At 33.5% G+C, this 21,308-nt stretch overlaps 1 protein-coding gene across 1 annotated transcript in view; it reads left to right on the top strand.

The window, feature by feature from the left end:
• LOC142349676 (receptor-type tyrosine-protein phosphatase eta-like) overlaps positions 1 to 21,308 on the top strand; it is a 55,494-nt gene that overhangs the window by 26,791 nt on the left and 7,395 nt on the right. The window contains exons 5-8 of the mRNA XM_075401400.1: positions 4,680 to 5,021; positions 14,179 to 14,508; positions 19,361 to 19,636; positions 19,863 to 20,174. Of these exons, the coding sequence (XP_075257515.1) occupies positions 4,680 to 5,021; positions 14,179 to 14,508; positions 19,361 to 19,636; positions 19,863 to 20,174 (1,260 nt within the window). The remainder of the gene's footprint in view (positions 1 to 4,679; positions 5,022 to 14,178; positions 14,509 to 19,360; positions 19,637 to 19,862; positions 20,175 to 21,308) is intronic.

Genomic DNA, 21,308 nt, shown 5'->3' with positions numbered 1-21,308 from the left:
GTTTTTAAAGCTGCAAAGCTGCGATCTGATATGTTCAGTTGGTCTTTCTATATGGAGTTGTACGTTTGTACAAACAGCAAAACCTATAAATTTAAATCTTTAGGAATTATATCTACTGATCATTAAACATATTTGCGCACTTGATGTTACTTTGAAGACAACATAAACACACGCACACTATCTCTTTCTGTCTTTCTGTCAATTAGTTTTAGGTATTTGCTCGATTAGATTCTACTCTTGTTACGTAATCAGTTTTGCTCTTTTAAGTTGAGTTTATTTCAAGAAAAAATTCGAAAAATTATTTGAAAGGGGATCCATCAACGAAAATTTTTTTGGCCTGATAAGGTACACTGCATGCCAATTTTTGCCGAAGCTTTTTAACATTTTGTCTCTTTCTTTTCAAAACGCAAGTCAAGGTCGGAGCTTCTTGAGCAGCACAGCAGAACGCTGGCTAAGTTTACAAACTGTCTTCATCTTTTTAGCAGAGGAGTGTTAAGAGGGAGCAAGAATTCTTGCGGTTCAAAGCTTTTCCTCATTTACTCCTTTTAAAGCAGAAAAGCTTAAAAAGTCCGAATGTTTACTGGCTTCCCTTTTGCTCTCACTTTTGCTTTTTCTCACTTTCATTTCAAGTTTTTTTTCTCCCTATATTGTCTCTCTCTCTCTCTCCCCGGATCTGAGTGTCATAATAATTCAGTACTGAATCATGAAAATTCCATTCTGATTTTTTCTATTTCAAGAATTCTTGACAGGGCATTTTATAGCCTGATAATTGTAAAATTCAGAAACCGTTTCTGATTTTATTCTTCTCAGACTGAAAAATAGACTGGATTTGGTCTGCACAGAATGAAATTTTGATGAGTCATGCACTGAATTTTTTCTGGACAGCCTAAAATTCAGACTGATTTCTTTCTGCACATTAAGACGTTCAGCCTATTTCTTGTTAAAAGAAAAACGTTGTCTGAACTCAAAAAGGTTCAATTTAATAGAACACATTAACTGGAATATTCACTCAAAATTGCAGTTTTTAATAAAATATCAATAAAAAGTTAGAGTTTTTGCCTGTTTTTAACATATTCGAAGCTGCAGACTGAAACCGAACTCCAGACTCATCACTGCGATTCCAGACACTCATCTTCCAGCTCATCTTCCCCAATTCATCTTCGATCTACAGTGAAGCTGTGAATACCGCGAACTACAGCCAGCTACTCCGAAGCTTTGAATACCCGGATCTGGTGTGAATTCCGGATCACATCTGTGCTAACCCGAGTTGTGAACAATCGTATGTGCTCACTCACGGAGTTCTGAATCGGCTGTTGGACCTTGTACCTGCGCCAACAGTCGCCAGATCGACCATCACCTGCCGTCAAATTCCTCACAGAGATGCGTCAGAAGTTTCAGGTGGCTCAAATTTGAACGAATTGAATCAGATACATCTGAAATGAATGAAACCAGCCGAGAAAGGTACCGATGAAGGAAATGAGGAAAATACATCACTGCTTTAATGATTCAAAAACGAATGCAACAAAGTTACAAGTTGACAAAGGTGCTGTAAACTGTTTACACAGAACTCACATAGAACTCACATAGAACTCATATAGAACTCATAGAACAAATGAGGATGGAGGAAGCGAGATGGCTTTGCCAATCACCAGCTTCGTACAAATTCTTCAAAGACGGCAAGGATTAAAGCAGCTAGATGCCGATACCCCTCGCCTTCACGATCAAAATGACAATCATTATCATGAAAATCATTGGGTTTTATAAGCTTTGTACTTTTTTACTCAGAATTTTTCACATCACTTTCTGTTATTTTAACCAGATTTATGCAATTACAATTTCTCATAAGCGTCTATAACATGTATGTTCCCTGACAATATCCTACACAATCTTCCTACAATATCCTGACAATATCCTACAGTAATCTTATTAGAATTGCAGTCGCACTATTTCACTGTTTCATGCACCGCGCAGTTGTATATATATCTTGATTTTCGCTGAATTCAGTTACGTAGCAACGGAAACTATTAACGTTAGGTTTCCAATTCAGCCCCCCCCCCCCGTTTCCTGGTTGGGGGGGGGGGGTTTGACGTGCTCGGTCGTTGTTCTGTTGGGGTGCTCAATCGCTACTGCAACAGATTCACTTAAATCTTCATCTATTCCAACCCCCCCCCCCCACCACCACCCCCACATTCACAAAATCCATTAAATCCATGATACAATAATCCACTTAGTTCCGATAATCCATTAGTTTATTTGATCGAAACTGGGAGCGAGGCAAATAGCCCGCTTTCAAAAAGTAAAGGCCGACTTTTGGGCTTTGCCTCTTTCTCGTGTCTCTTTTCACCCCCTCGACTCTATTTCTAGCTTTCAGATCAGAGCTCAACTGTATTACCCCGAATATAACCACAATTTACTGTAATTTTACTGTAATTTATGGCCTGATCTTTACGTTTTACTGTAATTTATGGCCTGATCGTGCGACACGTTTGCCAAAATTTTCGATTTTCGAAAATTTCATTTTTACTATGATTTTACTCTGATCAGAAAAAACAACAAAATCAGAATGTCCAGTGACAATTCATGAAAAAAATGTTTCTGGGTTTTGTCTGCACATAATGCGAGGTAAATTTACCCTTAGGTCACTCTGATTCAGGACTGATTTATCGTTTTACCATTGGATTGTAATGAATCAGTACTGAAAGGCTCTGACACTCGGGTCCGGGTCTCTCTCTCTCTCTCTCTCTCTCTCTCTCTTTGTTCTTTTTTTTCGTCTGTTTGTTCGTTTAATCTCAGATTCAGTTTCTACAGATATTCTTTTCGTTCATTTTTTTAAATTTTTTTTTGAAATTAAGCCTCTCTCTATCTACTCTTCTTCTTTGCTTTCCTTCTGCATCTTTTTTTCTGTTTTTTAATATCTTTTTGTGCTCAATTTTTAGCTGCTTTTTATTCAATTAAAAGATTATTTTCTCGTTTCTGATTCTTCTTTGCTCTTCTTATTTTGTTTCGGTTCCCCACCTCTGTCCCTTTTTTACACTCTCTATTGTCTTGGTTTTTATTATTTTTCAATGTGAGCCTATTTTTTTGTTTCGTGATCTATACCTCTCTCCTTCTATCTCTGACTCTTCTCTCTCACACGTCTGTTTCTTCCTCTATCTATTTGTCTTCTATCTATCTACCACTATCTAACCCTCCCATTCTCCTCCATCTCTTTCTCTCTCTCTCTTTCTCTCTCTCTCTCTCTCTCTCTCTCTTATTCCCAGCGTTTCTCTCTGTGTTTCTGTTCTTTCACTGTTATTAGTTCTCCTGTCTTTCGCTCCCATTGGTGGGGTATCGCTCCCTTAGCTCTTTTCTTCTCTTTTTTGTTCTTCTAATATTGTATTTGAGCATATGTATCTGTGGCTGTATCTGTCGCTTTGTTAATGTCTCAGTTAGTCAATCAAGCCGCACATTAAGCTGAGTGATCCAAAAAACTGTTTCGTTATCAGTAAAAAGGAAAGAAATTGTAGGTTTAGAGCAAACAATTTTTCACTTTGAACTAATCACGCTTAATTTCTGAAAATTTTTGTTTCTTTCTGTTTTTTCATTATTGGAGTTAAACACATACAGTAGAAATTTGTAGACTTTAGTGCTATTGTAGACTTTACCTCAATTCAATTTATAGTATCCCCTGAGACAGCTTTTTTGGTGTCAGTTTTATAGTCGTACAATAGCAAAGTTTATAACAAAAAGGTCAGTAATTTTTTTGCTTTTCTGATAGTGTTCATGGGTGCTATCAAAATAAAACACATAAAATGCAAATTGTATATCAACCGTAATTTTAACAACAATTTTTCTTTTTTATTATCTCGGTCGCCAACTTTGACTTTTACGAGGCTTGTCCCAGCATTTTACAGTTTCTTGAGTTTCAAAAGTATATATGAAGGTTTGCATTGAAGCATAATTAATTAAAGCGCCGGTCGTTTATTTATAAGCTCGGTTAGGAATTTCTTGTCTTTATAATAAATCATATTTGATGCACTCTATCTTTCTGAATTTATAGACCACTTGCTCGCTCCCGGGGATGAATATCCATCATTTTTCTTGATGTTTATGAACAGTATCGGCTTTGCTTATCTCAAAAAGTTTTGAATACATACATCAGGTTCTTTTTAAAGGGCCGAAACTTCTCTTTGAGAGAAATAGTGCTGTTTGAGTAATAATGATATTTCTTGTGGCAAACTTTTAAACTCTGTCTGATTTTAACTTCAATCAAGCCTATACTTACGACGTCTCTTGCATAGTGTCGGCGCACTCAACTGATCAGATAAAAAACAATTTCAATTGGCAGAATTGACACTTTTATTGAATCAGAAAAGAAGAAGTAGAATTGCTTGATCTTCTTTTTGATTGCGACTTCCTAGACTTCTCAAAGGATAATTGTTCATGAAGAATGAATTAGATCAGTTCTACCACACATTAGTTTTATATAACTCAGAGATGCAGATCGCTTTCTGTTTTTTTTTTGGATGCGTTGTTCATCTCAGTTCACGCTTCTCAAAATAAAATTTTGATTGCCAAATTTTGTTTTCGTTTCCACTGTTTGATTTTATCATATTGCCATAAAAAAACTAGAATTGGGCTGCCAGAAACTTTTCAAAAGTGGTTTAAATAAATAGCAAAATCCCTGCATTGTTTTCCAGCTCCCTATCCGCCTGATTTGATCAAAACGAAAGTGAGTGCTTACAACTACTCTTATAACAATAATGAAATCAGAGTCGAGACGTGGTCTCATAGCATCGTAACAATTCCAATTGGCAAAATAGACCAGTACAAGCTTATGGGAGTGACCAATACATATAGCGGGGATCCGGTGCCATTCACTGCGACTCCAGCCAACCCTGCTTCCGTCTCATCTCCAATGTACATTAACTTGCCTGAAGCTGGCACGTCCTATGAGTTGATTTTCGCTTCTGTCATCACCAGTCTTTGTGGAGGTGTTTCAATTTACTCGGAGAGATGGTCAAACGTCACACGATGCACAGGTTTGTTGCTTAACTTGATTTCCATGGTTTTTTTTGGGTTCTTTTAAATCAAAACGTGACTAAACTTGTCGCGATTGACTATATATCTGAAGTTTGATTGGCTGCTAGTTTCTGAAGAAAACTGATATCTGAGCTGAGGCAAATGATTTGTTGTGTTTGGATCCAGCATGTATATAGTAGGAATCCTTTCCAAAAAGGTGTTCGTTAATCAACAAAAATTATAACCTAGATTTCCCAACGATATTACACGTATTAAACATCAGCTTAAACAAGCACACTCGTTTACATGTATTGAACATAATCTTTGCGCATTTTTATCAGCAATTTTCAAATCAATTCCTCGGCATATTTATCAGAGAAACTACAGTCATATACAGAGATAGATCTACAAAAAATTGTGAATCAGCAGTTGAATTTGCTCCTGCTACAGAGGAGTAGAAAACACTGGGATTTTAGCAGTAAAAGGGACCAGAAACTAAAAAAATGATAATTACCAAACTATAAGCATCTCATATGCTCAATGTATTCTTCCGATAGCCGTTTTTTGGGAAAAAAACACAAAACAATTAAATTTTTCAAGAAAGTAGAGTCGAAGCCGCTTAAACCATAACCTATATCTTTAAAGATTTTAATATTATCACTTGTGCCCTATTTTGAACAGTAATAATGTGATATATGAACTCTCAGTAACCCGATAATGTGAAAAAACTAGAAAACGTGAAAAATGGGCAAATACCTAAAAATAAAAAATGTGAAATCTAGTAGTATCAAGAGAAATCTAGCCAGAAAGCCATAACTTAAGGCGTAAAACTACAATAGAGATAAATTCTAAATCAGTAAAAACAAGAAGAATCCTTTTTTTACTGACACTAAGCTACAGGTTGACAAAATTAAGAAAAAAAATAGGCGAATTTCAATAAGCCATTATTTATTTTAAGATTAAATTTTTTTCAATCCAAAATGACCATAAACTTTCAAGTAAAACAACTAGATGCTGTAATTTGGAGCTGCTTAAGAAGCCAATTTGACCTATCACTAAAAAGCTTTAATTTGAAATGTTCTGTTTTTGAGTTGATTCAAAAAAATCGACTAATTTAGTTTAAAGAAAGATTGACTTATTGCACTCCGAAATACTTTTGAATTTTAACAGTACAAGATTGGTTCAAAACTGGCCCTGCTAATCCTGTTTGTCCATTAGGAACACTAATTTTTTCAAATGTTATAGATATAGATAATTTACTAGTTAGGAAATCAAAAGTAATAGCTGCGTTTTTAATAATCAACGAGAAAAGTTAGCAAAAAACGGCAAAGTTTTAATTACAGAGCACTCACAACGGAAGTTGAAGTAAAAATAACCCCTTTCGAGTCCATAAAATTGTATTAGTGGTGTTTGGGTGTTTAATTCCCGTAAGTTGATTCAAAGAGGAGCAAAGATCTTATTTCGTGCTGTATTTGAATAAAAAAGTTTGAATTTTGAAATATTTAGCAAGATTTTTTGATAAAAAATGAATAAAAAGTCGACAATGTTTGTTTTGTTTTCAAGAATATCATCAACAACACTTTCTTAAGTTTTAACAAATTTGAGCAAAAAGACAAATTTTGGTCAAAAGTTCCGGAAAATGTGAATAAAATTAACGAAATTCATTCTATTTTCACAACCATTTAAACCTCACTATTTTCCTGTAACAAACGAAAATCAAAAACAATATTTTCAATTCCTTATTCTACACTGGACAAGTTTTCTAATGATACCAGTCTCTACGATGAATATATTGATCGGACAAAATTGTCTGAACAAAAAAACCCATTTGAGTATATTATTGCTCCCCCCCCCCCCCCCCCAAGAAGGGTCGGAACAATTAGGAAGGAAGTGTAAGAAAACAGCTTGTTCAGTAGGTGAAATTGCAACAAAAAAACGATAGTAGATGGCAAAAAAGTTTCCGAACTCTGGATTTGAATTGTAAAAAGAATATAACCAAGAGAATTAGTCAAAAATCAAAAAGTTTAGTTATAAAATCCACTTAAACGCCATTTATTTTCCCTCCTGGAGTATTTGCAGTTAATGTAATTTACTGAACAGCACATCAAGTATATTAGCTTTAAGAAAAAGTAAAATGTACAAATTAAAATTTTTACAAAGATGATTTCAATTTTTGTTATCGTTAGGAATCATTTTTATAATTTCTTTCCTTCTTTTTTTGCAGAAAAACAACGATAAACCCTTGAGAGGTGATTAAGTGTCCGTGCAAATGCTGTTGTAGCAAACGTTATTGTCAAAAGATTCCTGTGTTTGCTAGTACCTTATCTCCTAAACCAAAAACTGTTTTCTTTATCTTTTCTCAAGGTTTTTCGAAGGAACAATTTAATTTTATCTTAGCTAGCCATTGAATTTTGGGTTAATTGTAGAAAATTGACCAGTCAACGGCTTGGGGTGATGCTATCAAGGTTCTACGACGATCAATTGTTTCCTCAAAATGCTTTTCTTATAGCCTTTACCAAATTTTTAAAAAATTAAAAGTTCTTTTTTTTAAGTTTGTGGATTAGTTCGAACTAGTTGCAACTGTCATGAGCCGACTTTCTGCACGAAAAATCAAATTATTTTTTGTGTTGGTTTTTTTGTAGACAATTAACGTAAAATGCATTTGCACAACTATGCGTTTTCAAAGATGACTGTAATGAGAGAAAACAATTGTCCTGAACAGCTGCTGCCTGAGATGTTCTTAAATTGTGTTTAGTATTTTATGGTTACAAAACTAGAAGTTCGGTTCCTATAGCTGTGAAAATGGTCCGCTTCGAATTTAGAGCGAAAACGAAAACCATTAAAGATTTTCCGCTATTTTGTTTTTTTCTTTGCTGTCCTTGAAATTTTGTCTGTGAAGCCCGAAAGATTTTCACTAAAAAATTACTCTACATTGTTTCCTGTTTTCGCACTCCTTGACATTTTCTGTGAAGCCCGAAGGATTTTCACTAAAATGTGTGATAAAATTATTTTGAGCAGAACCTGGCAATGTCTCAATCAAGAATCCAAATCGTTTTCAGAAGCAGTAATGAATAAAAATTTTGGCCCTGATTTTGCCATTTGTCATTCCTTTTTTGATTTTGAACCAGAAAACGTTTCAGCAACAAACAATTTTTGATACGTGACGCTAAAAAATTATGACAAAATGTAAAATTTAGTTTACGTGGCCGCATTTTAAGCTAATTTTTCTTGAATTTACAGCATCTAAGAAAACTTGGTATATGACGAAGCGATTAAAGGTTTTATCAAAATTTTGTGGAGCTTTGCTGAATTCCAAGTGTTTTGATCGTTTGAAAGGGAATGAATGGTGCTCTATTTGCTGCCATTGGTTTTTAAATTTCGGTCAGGTTTAATTTTTGAACTTTTCAAGGCGTATAATTACGCAATACGAACGCTGGATACCTAATGCAAAAACAGCTAATTAAAATGTCACCTAAACATAATTTAATTGTTCCGACCCTACTTGTGGGGGGAGGAACTATATACTCAAATTGGTTTTTTTCAGACAATTTTAGCCGATTGCTATACTAATTGTAGATAAAATTGAGTGTTATCATTAAAAAGCCCAACTTCGAAAGTAGAATTCGAAATTAAAATTTTTTTTTAAAATTCATATTTTCCGAAGAGTTATCGTTTTTGTTGCCAATTGTAATTAAAATTGGCAGAATTTAATTTTTGGTCTATTTAAAGAATGTAGCTGCACAAAATGATTGCAAAAACCGCTACATAAATGTCACCTAAGCATAATTTAGTTTTATATATAGCTTTACTGTTAATCGTCGAAACTTGGTTTACTTGTCCCTAACACAGAGGTGTTTGATTGAAAGGCTAATTGAATAATAAGTTTCTTTCATTCCTTCAAGAAATTTTAATTTATAGCAACGTCTCATAACCAAGTGTGCCCGAATTAAGCATTTATAAATTGTTCTTTGATCATAATGAAAAAGTTTACTGTCTGTGGAATAGCCTTCAACTTTTTAAAATCACAAATTATAGCAATTTTTTAATTAATACTTTGAATTTGTTTCTTGTTTTTTAAAACATTTTTGTCAGTTTTTCGAGCCTCAAGAGCCAAGGAATCTCCTCTAGGGTTTGATAATAGGTAACCGTATAATTTCTAGATGTAATGGAATATTTTTCAAGTTTTTGAAATTTTTTTATCTCTATTTAGGTTTTCATTGTCTGTTTCATTTAGGTATTGTCTGAGGAATAGTTTTCAATTTTTAAAATCATAAATGGTAGAAATTCTTATAATACTTTTTTTCTCTTGTTTTTTAAAATTTTTTGTCAGTTTTTCCAGCCTGAAGAGCCAAAAAACCTCATCCAGGGTTTTATACTAGCTAACCGTATAACTTTCTGATGTAATAGAATGATTTTCAAGTTTTTCAAATTTTTGTCTTTTTTACGTTTTCAGCCTGAAGAGTCAAGGAACCTCCTCTAATGTTCCAGAATAGGTTACTGTATAGTTTCTAGTTGTTATCAACTGGTTTTCAAGATTTTGAAATCACAATTTTTAACATTTTTTTGACAGAACCTGAATTTTTTTTCAAATCCTTTGACAATATTTGTCATTACTCAAATATTTCCAGCCCCAGTGAACAGAAAAACTCCTTAACGGTTTGGTAAAAACATACTGAAAAATTTTTACTGTCTATGGAATAGTTTTCATCTTTATAAAGTCACAAATCATGCCAATTCTTTTTATATTTTTTTAGTTTTTTTTCTTGTATTTGAAGAAAACATTTTGTCAATTTTTTATAACAAATTGAGAAAAGAATTTCTTAAAAAGAAGAATTTTGAGCATTTCTTTTTTACAAAAATTGCAAATTTTTTTTCAAGTTTTAGAAAGTATTTGTCTTTTTTAGGTTTTCAGCCTGCAGGGCCAAGGAACCTCCTCCGAGGTTCCAGAATAGGTTACTGCATAGTTTCTAGATGTTATCAAATGTTTGTCATGTTTTTAAAATCACAAATTTTAATATTTTTTGACAAAACCTGATTTTTTTCAAATCTTTTGACAATATTTGTCCTTATTCAACTATTTCGAACCCCAGTGATCAGAAAAACTCGTTAACGGTTTGATAATAACATACTGAAAAATTCTTAGTGTCTGTGGTTTAGTTTTCATCTTTATAAAATCACAAATTATGGCAATTTTTTTATAATATTTTGAACTTTTTTCTTGTTTTTTTAAAAAAAATTGTCAATTTTTCTAGGCTCAAGAGCCAGGGAACCTCATTTAGGGTTTGATTTTATGTATAATTTCTATATATAAGGGAATTTTTTTAAAGAATTCGAATTTTTTGACTTTTTTTCTACGTTTTCACTCTGAAGAGCCAAGCAACCTCCTCTAAGGTTCCAGAATAGGTTACTGTATAGTTTCTAGTTGATATCAAACTCTTTTCAAGATTTTAAAATCACAAATTTTACCATTTCTTGACAAAACTTGCGATTTTTTCCATTTTTTTGACAATTATGTTCGTTGTACAGGTTTTCGCAGCCTATGGTTCAAGAAAACCTCCATTAGGGTTTGATAATAAATTACCGGAATATGTTTCGTTAAAGTAATAGTTTTCAGCTTTGTATTAACCATTTTAAGACATTTTTTTAAATAGCTTTTGATTTTTTCAAATTTCTCTGAAATTTTTTTAATATTCTTTAGACTAAATAGCCAAGGAAACTCATATAGAAGAGTTTGATAATAGGTTACTGTATAGTTGCTAGATTTAAGGGAAAATTTTTCAAGATTATAAGATTAAAAAATTTTTTTGAATCTGCTATAAATTGCTATTGTCTTTAAAACTTTTGAATATTTTTTCAATTTCTGAATTTAACGAAAGAACTCAAGAGACAAAAGTGCTTCTGAACATTTTTTTCACTGCAAAATCTGAAAAAAATAGATTTCAATTGTGCACTTTTCAATTTTCATTTGATTTTATCAAGGCTAGAAAACTAGAAGTTTCAGAGTCGAATCTCACCAGGGAAACGTTTCTAGCTCTCTCTCTCTCTCTCTCTCTCTCTCTCTCTCTCTCTGTTGGTTGGGGTTTTCCCTCCCTTTTTTCCCGTTCACGTTTTATCTCACACGCTCTCTCTCTCTCTCTCTCTCTCTCTCTTTACTTAACTCTTTTAATGATGCCGCACTTCAGGTGCTGTTATGTGGCGTGATATCACCTGTTACCCTCATTAACGCTGAATTAGAGTAGAAATGTTTTTATCAAAATTGACTTAACTGGTATGTTTTAGGAAATCAATGTTGATTACTCCGAATTGAAGCTTGTAGTAATTATGTTTATCCTGTTGGTGTTTTTTATGCGATTTTTCGCTTGACCAATTTTTTTGTCTGGCCCATTTGAGTTTTCGTCCTTAAAAACGGGATAAACAGGTAGCGCCCAGCGGTCATTAAGTCTCATTAGAAGCTTTTAGCTGCTTTTAGTAGTCCTTCAAGTGCTTAGTGTGGTAAAGCTACTGGGAAAGCCGTAGTTCAATGTTAAAATGTCATTTTTAGGACTTTTTGAGCCTTAAATGATGCAAATTTTTTGCGTTTTTTCCTCATTTTTTGAATTTTTTGTTGGACCAGTCTAAAATTGAGTCTGGTTAAATTTAAAAAGCGCCATAGGACATAATTACTTGGTATAACCTTTTTAAGAGCAAATATTTTGGTAATCCAAGCAGAAAACACGCAATTTTCTACAAATTTTCAGAATTTTTTTCAAGCTCTTTGAACTTTTTGTCATTTTTTAAGATAAAAAACATTTTCTATCTTTTGATAATAGGTTGCCGCATAATTTCTTGTGGTAATGGAATGAATTTCAACATTTTAACATCACGAAACACTCTTTTGACAAATGCTTAAATTATTTTCAGTTCTTTTGACAATATTAATCAATATTCAAATATTTTCAGCCACGGGGAACAGAAAACCCCTTAAGGGTTTGATATAACGTACTGAAAAGTTTTTACTGTCTGTTGAATAGTTTTCAACTCTGTAAAATCACAATTTTCAGCAATTCTTTCTAATAAAACTTGCAGTTTATTGCAAAATTTGGAAAGTTTTTGTCTTTTTTATGTTTTCAGCCTGAAGAGCCAAATAATCTGTTATATATATATATATATATATATATATATATATATATATATATGCTTATATAATATATATAATGTGTATATATTCATATTAAAAAGTTTCTCAAAATATGTTGTAACTTTAACTGCCAACAATGACTGAGTTTTGAGTTTTTCATAATTTTTATTAAAATTTATTATAATTTATTATAATTTTTCATGACATGAGATTTTTTTCCGTACTCTCAATGAGAAGGTTCAGATATGAGCTTTGAAAAAACAGTTTTTGTTTTTTAAAGAAGAGCAGAAGTCAAAAAATACTTCATATATTACAGGAGTATTTCGACGCGATCAATTACAAAACAATTATGATTTATCACTACTGTTTCAGACAAAAGCAATAAAATGAAGGTCAGCGCCAAAAAATAACATAAAAAGACTCTTTATACGCCATGAGCAGACAAACGAGATCAAAAAATACTATAAGAATTTTGTTCGTGAACAGATGGAACGATGGCTCTTGAATTTTGAGGAAGGGAAGGTTTAAAAAATATTTTTTGAAGGAACGCGCACTTTTGAAATAACAGGTATGAGACAAAATGTGAAATGTTAAATCAGCGATAGCCTCTATATTTCAAATTTTCGAACTAAAAGGACGATGAGGCAAGCTTAGTCAAAAAAAACATGCAGGCGTCTGAGGTAATTTTGACCTTGATGTACCCCATAGACACAACACACGGGAATTACTCGCGGCTGCTGAGCGCCCATCGCAAGTCTCAATCAGTACTAAATCAGTGAAATTTCAAGTCCTGAATCAGAACTCTGTCAAAGCTACAACAATGTCACTTTTTATAATTGGCAAATCTTGAATCACCTTTTAAGTCTTCTGAAGTCTTGAAGGGGTCTCGAACATGATTTAGCGAGGCCTGATAAGTTTTGAGACAGTTCTTGCACACTGTTAATTTCTCTCAAACGAAGTTTAGAGCAATTATATTAGTCCTGTCTGTCTTTTTAATGCAATTTTTCGTTTGACGGATTTTTCGTCTGGCCTACTGAACTTTTCGTACCTAAAAACGGGATAAACAGGTAGCGCCAGTGGGCATTCAAATTTCCTAGAGCCTTTCAGCTCACTAGTCTCTAAGTATGCGACTCACAGGAACTGTTTTGGTGACCTATTTTTATGATGTGAAGAGCGGTTCTTAGAAATTGATCAATCACCTCACCCCACACCCACAGCGCTCACCTCACGCCCCGTCAATTAAGCTAAAGCCAGCCTCATCAATCTGTTGCGATTTACTGACGAAGCCAACCGCTCGCTGGTCGTTCGAAAGCAATTCGCCCGACGTTATTCGGTAATGTTGTAATGTTTTTACTGTTGTTCAATTTCGTTAATTGAATTCAATATCGAAAACAAAGACGACTAATTGAAATTATTTTTGTCTCCGCAATTCTCTAGAATGAAGGACGCAGCGCGATAAATTGCAAGCACTTCTACAAAAAAGACTGGTAGATAATAAAAAACGTTGAGAGATCGCTCAAGCATACCATTCATCCACTCTCATTGTTGTTCATTGAGAAAAAAGTTGGCTCTAAGTGAATATATGTCACATCTTAAGTTGATCCTGGAATGTTTTGTAGATAGCCTGGGCAAAAGAGGAAAATAAAAAAAAATCAGAAACTTATGCTATTTTTTTATACTATGCTATCCTATGCTTCTTTATTACGAATACTTGATTTCTCGATTTCTTTATTGAATTTACACAAAATTTAATTCAGATATCGGGGCAAATGCAATTCGGCAATTTGTCTAGCACGCGAGTGGTAATAGATTCAGTTATATGTCAATCAGGCTTCTTTTTTGTTTATGTCTGGCCTAACAGCTATTGGGGAAAATAATGTGAAAATTCGATAAGTTTTCTCAGTCAAATGTTTGTTTTGCAGCGAATTGAATCAAGACAATCCCTTTTCTACAAGTGAAACGACACAATGAAATAAAAAACGAGCTAATGAATACCTGTTTGGTAGCAAGGAGAATTTGCAAAAAGAAAAGAAATAAATGACGTTAACTTAATATTTCAGCGCCATCTCCGCCATCTATAGATTGGAGCAATCGGCAAAACGTTGCAGTGCTGAGTCAAACATCTATAACTTTTCGCGGTGAACAAATATCATTGTCGACAGCCGACACATATGGAGTCATAAGCGGTATCTATTATCCCTCTTATTATTCATTATGGGACATAATTAACAACCCGCCTTTTGCGAATTCAACCTCCAGTGATTTGACAGTAAGCAACTTAACAGCAGGCACTGGTTACCGTCTCTCTTTGGTGGCAGCAATTGGTACATTTACGCCTTGTGGAGGTAACTTTGTTCACAGCGGAGCAATTGCATTAGAAATTTGCACAGGTAAGTTCTAAATCATTCAATCCAGCACCTACGTAGCGCAACTTAGGTAACTCTGATTGGATTTGGAGTTATTCGAGAACCATGGTTCTAGATAATAGTTTCGAAGTGACTTCTGCAGACTCACGCAGCTCTAACAGAAATAAATGGAAAAGTGTATTTAACAAAATATATTGTGAAGCATTAGATGGAAGAAATGGCTGAAAAACCAAACTTTTTATTACCAACTACAGTTTTAAGTTCTTCTTGAACGAAGCTCCAGATTCCATTCAAACGCCTTCTTTTCATCAAGATGGATAATTGTTTTTACACAAATAAAGTGTTATGGCCAACGCTTATTGGGCACTCTAGGAGCTTCTCGGATCCATTTATGGGCATTCTGTACCCTCTTGTGGTGAGATCAAAGCCTTTAAGTCCAATCAAAAAACTTCAATTTCAGATCCGTATTGTTTTCAAATGTAAAATGGCCGCGGCTATTATTTAACGGCTATTATTTAGGCGCTCTCCTTTTTTTACAATTCACAGAACTTTAACTGTATTGGGGCGCTGTCTTTTTTTCAATTCAAAAAAATTGAATTGTTTTGGGGCGCTGTCTTCTTTACGACTCGAAGAGGAGTATTGGAGAAGTCCTTTTTTAAAATCAATTTTATTGGAGTGAATTTTGAAGCAGGAAATAAAACACGTGAAAAAATTGTAAGTGATTTTGTTACTAAACAAAATGAAGAGTGGAGCGAAAAAAGAGTTTTTTGTTCATATGGCTGTTTTCCAGAGAGCGAGAAATTGAGGTGTGAAAAAGAAATTCTGTAAGCAAGCGAATTTTTTTGTTCACGTGCCGCATTTTAAAGCAGTTTTTTTCAATTTTTTGGTGAAGAGGTTTGGTTATAATTTTGTTTAAGTTTAGGCTGGTTTTGGCTGTGGTTTGCAGATTTCTGGGAAGTCATAGGAATTTTATGTTAATTCAGAGTTTTTCATGTATTTTGTTGAATTTTGAGCTAATTTTGCAATTTTTTGACGATTATTTTGTTTTACTGCCTCAAATGTGTATTGAAAAAAAAACACCTATTACTTGAAAAATTTGTAGAAAACGAACTTTGGAGATATGAAGCATTTTGATGTAGAGGACAACTATAAAAAAAATGGCGAAAAATGAAATTATTTTTCTCTTTTTTTGCACTTTTTCGTTTTTTGTCTGTTTTTTTTCGACACGATTCTTAGCCTATTATGACTTGCCTATTGTTTTGCTAGCGTCTGGATACCCGAATGGACTTTTTGTTTGGATTCATGTGCTTTTGTACCTTTGAAAAATTCATTAACTTTTCCAGATTTTAGTCCAAGTTGTTTGAAAGAGCTTACTTTTTCATGATTTGGCTTCAGTTTTCTAAAAAATTCCCATACGTGGTTTTAGTAGACAAAAGTTGTTTTGATGAAGTACTTTTGCTAGAGAAAGTTGTTTCGGGATCTCAATTTATGATAAAATTTTGTCAGATTTTTTTATCATATTTTAGCAGATTTGATTTTATTGTTTCTACTTTTTTGTTTTATGTTTTTCAGCTTTTGTTTCAAGATAATCATAGACTAGTGGAGGCACGTTTTGTCTGATGAGAAGCTGTATTTCCACATCGAGTGGTCTCCGGAATTCTTCTATGTTTTTTCTTTTTCAAGATCTCTTCTTACATTTTCTTGACTTTTGAAATCAAAATGGAGTAGAGATTTTGGGCACGCCGAAACAACAAGTGGAGCGAAAGAGCGCGTTGTTTTTGCGGCCTGATTTTCTTACTCTTATTTTAAAAAAGAACAAAAATTCGCTTTCTCGCTACTGATTTTTTGTTCACATGCGGCAATTTCACTTTAATTTTTACTGTTTTATTTCCATTTTTTTTGATCGGATTTTTTCCTAATGGTTTTTGCAATCCATCATAATTTATTTTAGGCCTTGTCTTGTGTTTAGTCTATGAAAATTCTTTGAATTGTAGGGCAGGACTTGTCGTGCTCTGCTTTTTTAAAAGATCGGTTCACATAATATTATGACTTTTGAAGTCAAAATTAGAGTAGCAATTTTGGTCACTCCGAACCAGGAAGTAGAGCAAAAAAGCGAGTGGATTTGTGGCATAAAATTTTTGTGCTCTAATTTTAAAGTAGAGCGAATAAAACGGTGTTTGAACAAATATTCACTTTCTCGCTAGTTGTTTTTTGTTCACATGCAGCAATTTCATTTTGATGTTTACCAATTTTCTCGACTTTTTGGATATGATTTCTTTCTGAATGGTTTTCTCATTTCACTTTTGCTTCACTCTAGGCCTAAATGTTTGTTTTGAACAAAATTTTTATTTCTCGCTAGTGATTTTTTGTTCACATGCGGCACTTTGACATTGCTTTTCTGTTTTTTCTTTAATTTTTTTAATCTGATTTTTTTAGAAATGGTTTTCCCAAATCACTCATAGTCAATTCAAGCTCTTGTTTATTGTTTAATTAATGAATATTCTTTAAATTGTATGACAGGGTTTTTGCTGCTCTGCTTTTTAATTCGCTTCATCTTTTGATCTCGTTTTTCTTTTTACATAAGTCACAATTTTCACGTGTCACTTCGGACTTACTTCACTCAGTGTTTCAATTGAGTGGATTTGAATCTTTTTTACAAATTGAACTACGTAACATGGTGAATACGGTCAAAGTCAATAGATTAAAATCAAAAGTGACGGCATAAACCGATAAAGCCTCGTCATTAGGTCATTGAGATTTAGATTACAAAGTTCATTAGAATCTTTTCTATCTGATATTGGTATTAAACTTATTAGTCTTCAGTTTAGAAGCTAAATGAATTATATTTTTAGAATTTAATTGAAATTGCACGCCAAATAAGAACCTTTTTTCACACTGAAAAAAGAACAAACAAAATTTCAGTTAATTTGTCTCTTCTTTTTTTCTTTTTCCGTTTCAATCCCGATGTGCATCAAGCGCGTCAACGGTGGCTATTTTCCGGAAATCTGCCGGCTATGTTTCTGCTTTTTTTTCAATCCAATGCGAAACCTTCATGCTCTCAAAGAGCCTTTAGAAAATTCAACAAAGAAGAACTAATTGTAAAACGCTTAGAAAATGCAAAATAAAAATGAGAAAGGTTATTTATTTTTAAAGTATCTGGACACAAAGTGGTTGCAACATGAATTAATAGAGATCCCTTAATTTTTAAGTAAGCGAGATAATCTAAAACAGCATTTTATTTTTTTTTAACTTAATACACTTTAGAAGAAATCGTATTTTGTTTTTTTTTGTTGGTTCTTCTTGGTAAATTAAATTGCAACCGCGGACATTTTTAGCCGATCACACGTTTTAGCTGGAGCTAATGGCTGTACATCCCTTTTCATTTTTGGATTTTGTTTTTATTCTTTTGGGAAGATGCTATTTTTGGGGAAAATTTAGAACAAAGAAAAACTGCTACATGAAATTTTGTTCATGTTTGTTTCAGCATGATGTTTTTTACCGATTCTGTCAAATTATTTTCTCTGTCAAATACATTTAGCACACTTGATGGCAATTGTCTACCAAGAAAAATCAAAAGTGTTTTAGCAGCAAAACTACAGTAACTGAACACATTTTCCAATACAATACAAGTTCAGTCAGCAGAAATTAGTCAGCTGGGATGTTTTTGAAAAAAAATCCTTTTGGAAATTGACCCGCGCAATACTTGTTTGCATAAACGTTTACGCAGGTTAACGTGAATTTCTCAAATAATTTCACCAAATTACTCCCTGAAACTGAACATTGAAATACTTAGATAAAATGTTTCGGCTTCTTTTTCCCCTTTTAGGCAAAAAAATAGTTTTACTGAGAGCAAAACTTACTTGAGTTTTCCACTTGATTTGTTCCATTAAGATTACCTTCAGAAGATGAGATAGCGCTTAACCAAGAATCATGATTTCAAAATCTACGGTTAAATATAACGTCGTAGGTCATATGAATGGCGGATGCAATTAATCAGTTTTATATTTCAGATATTTTAAATTGAAGATAATAATATTGTTTCAAAAATTGCGGATAACATTATCTCTTTTTTAAAAATAAATTTGAGAAAGAAGTAAATAAGTTAAACAGAACATTATAACAAAATAGTAATCATCTGCGTCAGATATTATGTGAATCATTTGAGACATAAAACACTCTCTGATATTTGTTAAGAAACACTCATATACAAATTGATATTCTGTCAACTCACCAATAAAACTGCAAAATTCGAATTGGATTCCCAGAAGATGGATTTACTTGAAAAGACTTCCCCATGCTGTCCCTTAAAAACATTTTTCCAATGAAATGAATCGAAACATGGAACAAATGTTTTCTTGCGCAGCTTGCCTGTAACCTGACTTAAATAAAGTAGCAAAAGATCAGGAGGCGAACGATTATTGTTTTTTGAAAATGTTTTTTTTAATGAATAAAAAGACAATTGTCCAATTTTGTTCGGACGTTTTTTAAGTTTTTCAAGCTGGATTGATTTTTGATTAACTTCACTTAATTCCCAATGTCAAAAGTCTGAAAACTAATGAGCAGACTTCAATACCTTGACAATAACATTTTAAGTAGTAGTGTCAAGTGCTGAATTAAAGTGTTGAATTAGTTCTTGCTATAACTGTTCCTTCTTTCTTATTTGTTGTTGAAACTTAATCTGACCTTTGTATACTTAAATGTGGTTTCATTAGATAGACCACTCACCAGACGTACACCCTTAACCCCTCTCGCAATTTCCTAGATTACTCACAGCCTTAAGCCCTCGTGCAGTTTTTCAACAAACAAAATTACAATTGTTTTTAAGGTAATTCTCAGCTTTAGCCCTGCAATCGTTTTAACGTCTATTTCATTTCAGATCCACCTGATATTGAAGCCACGTTCATCAAAAGAAATGCTACATCTTTGGAGTTAAACTCAATAGTACCAAATTCAGGATGGGACCTTTTCACCGTTGAAGCCACACCTCACCTTCCACAAATAATCGCCAATGAAACAAGTTCACTATTGCCTTTAGTTATCACTGGTTTAATTCCCGGAACTCAATACACATTTAATGTAACTGTAACGATCAGTGTCTACTGTGAATATGGAACAAATCACCCATCTTCAGATGAAATAATTGCATGCACAGGTGAGAAGTAGAGCCTCATTATCTAACAATTGTCCTTTTCATGTCTATGATCTCAAAAGTTCCATTAAAAGCGTGATAGCTGTTTTTAGCATCAATTTCCTACTCTATGTTAGTCTTCAAATGTTCGTCTGCGATGACTGTTAATGACAATTAGTGTCTTTAAGATTGCATGTAGCCTCCTGTCGTTTATCACAACAAATTTAACTATTCGCGTTAACGTTTCCAGCACCTGAAGCGCCATACATCAAACCACAAGATGAGCTCACAGTCGCCATTGTTAATTCAACATCAATTAGTCTGATTGGGAGCAAAATTGACTCTTCCGACACGTACGCTGTGACTGGACTGTTCAAAGACGGAGTGAGAGTATCTGGATTCACTCGATTACAATCAACATCATCTGAAGACAACTTGACATTGGATAACTTGTCACCAGGAACCAGTTACACTGTTGAGTTGGTGTCTGTAATTGGAACAAGCACTGACTGTGGAGGCAACAGCATAGATGGTGAAGTGACAAACTTAACAATATGCACAGGTAATTGAATCAAAATTTAAGGTTCTGCCACTATAAGATTTGGACAGATTTTGCGCAACATACGGTTCGATCAAAACGACGTAGAATGAGAATAATTAGCCAATATTTTTACCCGTGACTATGCAATTCATATCTTGTTTGTCTCCTGCTTTTGTACAGTTAATCTTTCTTATATCTCCAAATCTTAAACTTTGAAACTTTAAAAAGATAAAAAAAAACCTTCTCATCTGAATATCTTGGTTATAAAAATGTGCAGAACTCAACTTTGACCTAATTTTGAAAAAATGAACCCCTTGCCTAATCAATAGCCAGTGTCAACCTCTCAACATCTATTGTGTGATGCTCTCCTTCTTACAATTCAACAAACTTGAAATGTATTTGGCGCTGAATTTTACGAATCCAAGAGGAAGATCTTTTCATCGATAATTTTTTTGGAGTATATTTAAATCAGGATGTTAGAATCAATGCCGTCGTCAAAGCTAAGTGCTTAGACCAAACCACTGAACAAATTGAAGGGAGAGAGAAGAGAGTGGTTTTCTCTTCATGTCGTTTTTCTCTTCTTTTCGTCCTCTCGTCTTCCTGAGAGGAGCGAGAAACGTAGGTGTAGAAATATTATCGCTAAGCGAGCAAAAATTTTTGATCAATTGCGGTTTTATCCCAGCAGTTTTTTCTTTTAACTCCAATTTTTTCAGCCAGTTGTGCTTTTCTCAATTATTTAATTAGAAGTAGAGCATTTGCAAGCTTTTTTGGCCATCTGAAGCAAGTATAACAAACTTGGCTTCAGTTTACATCTATTTTAACTATTCAGGTTTGTTTTAAGCTTTTTTAGCAGTTTCAGTTCAGTTCATTTTTCAGCCATTGGGGAAATGTGTGTTTGAGAATGATTTTTTTAGCAGTCTTGACAGAGTCTGGAAAAAATTCGTTTGCTTTGAACTTTTTAAATCGAAAAAAAAATGTTTAAAATTGAACAATTTTTGACTTTTTCTTTTTTGGCAGTTTTTGGTTGTTTTTCTATTTTTTTTTTTGCTTCTCGATTCTACTTTTGCTGTGAAATGTTGATTAGGAGCTATTTTCAACTTAAAGCTAGAGATGGCTTTTTCTCTGAAATACATTAGAATTTTTATTATTATCTGC

This window comes from Convolutriloba macropyga, chromosome 11, assembly GCF_964194025.1.
Source record: "Convolutriloba macropyga chromosome 11, txConMacr16.3, whole genome shotgun sequence".
Taxonomy (NCBI): domain Eukaryota; kingdom Metazoa; phylum Xenacoelomorpha; order Acoela; family Convolutidae; genus Convolutriloba; species Convolutriloba macropyga.
The sequence above is the reverse complement of the archived record's forward strand: the minus strand, read 5'-3'. Positions and strand labels throughout refer to the sequence as shown.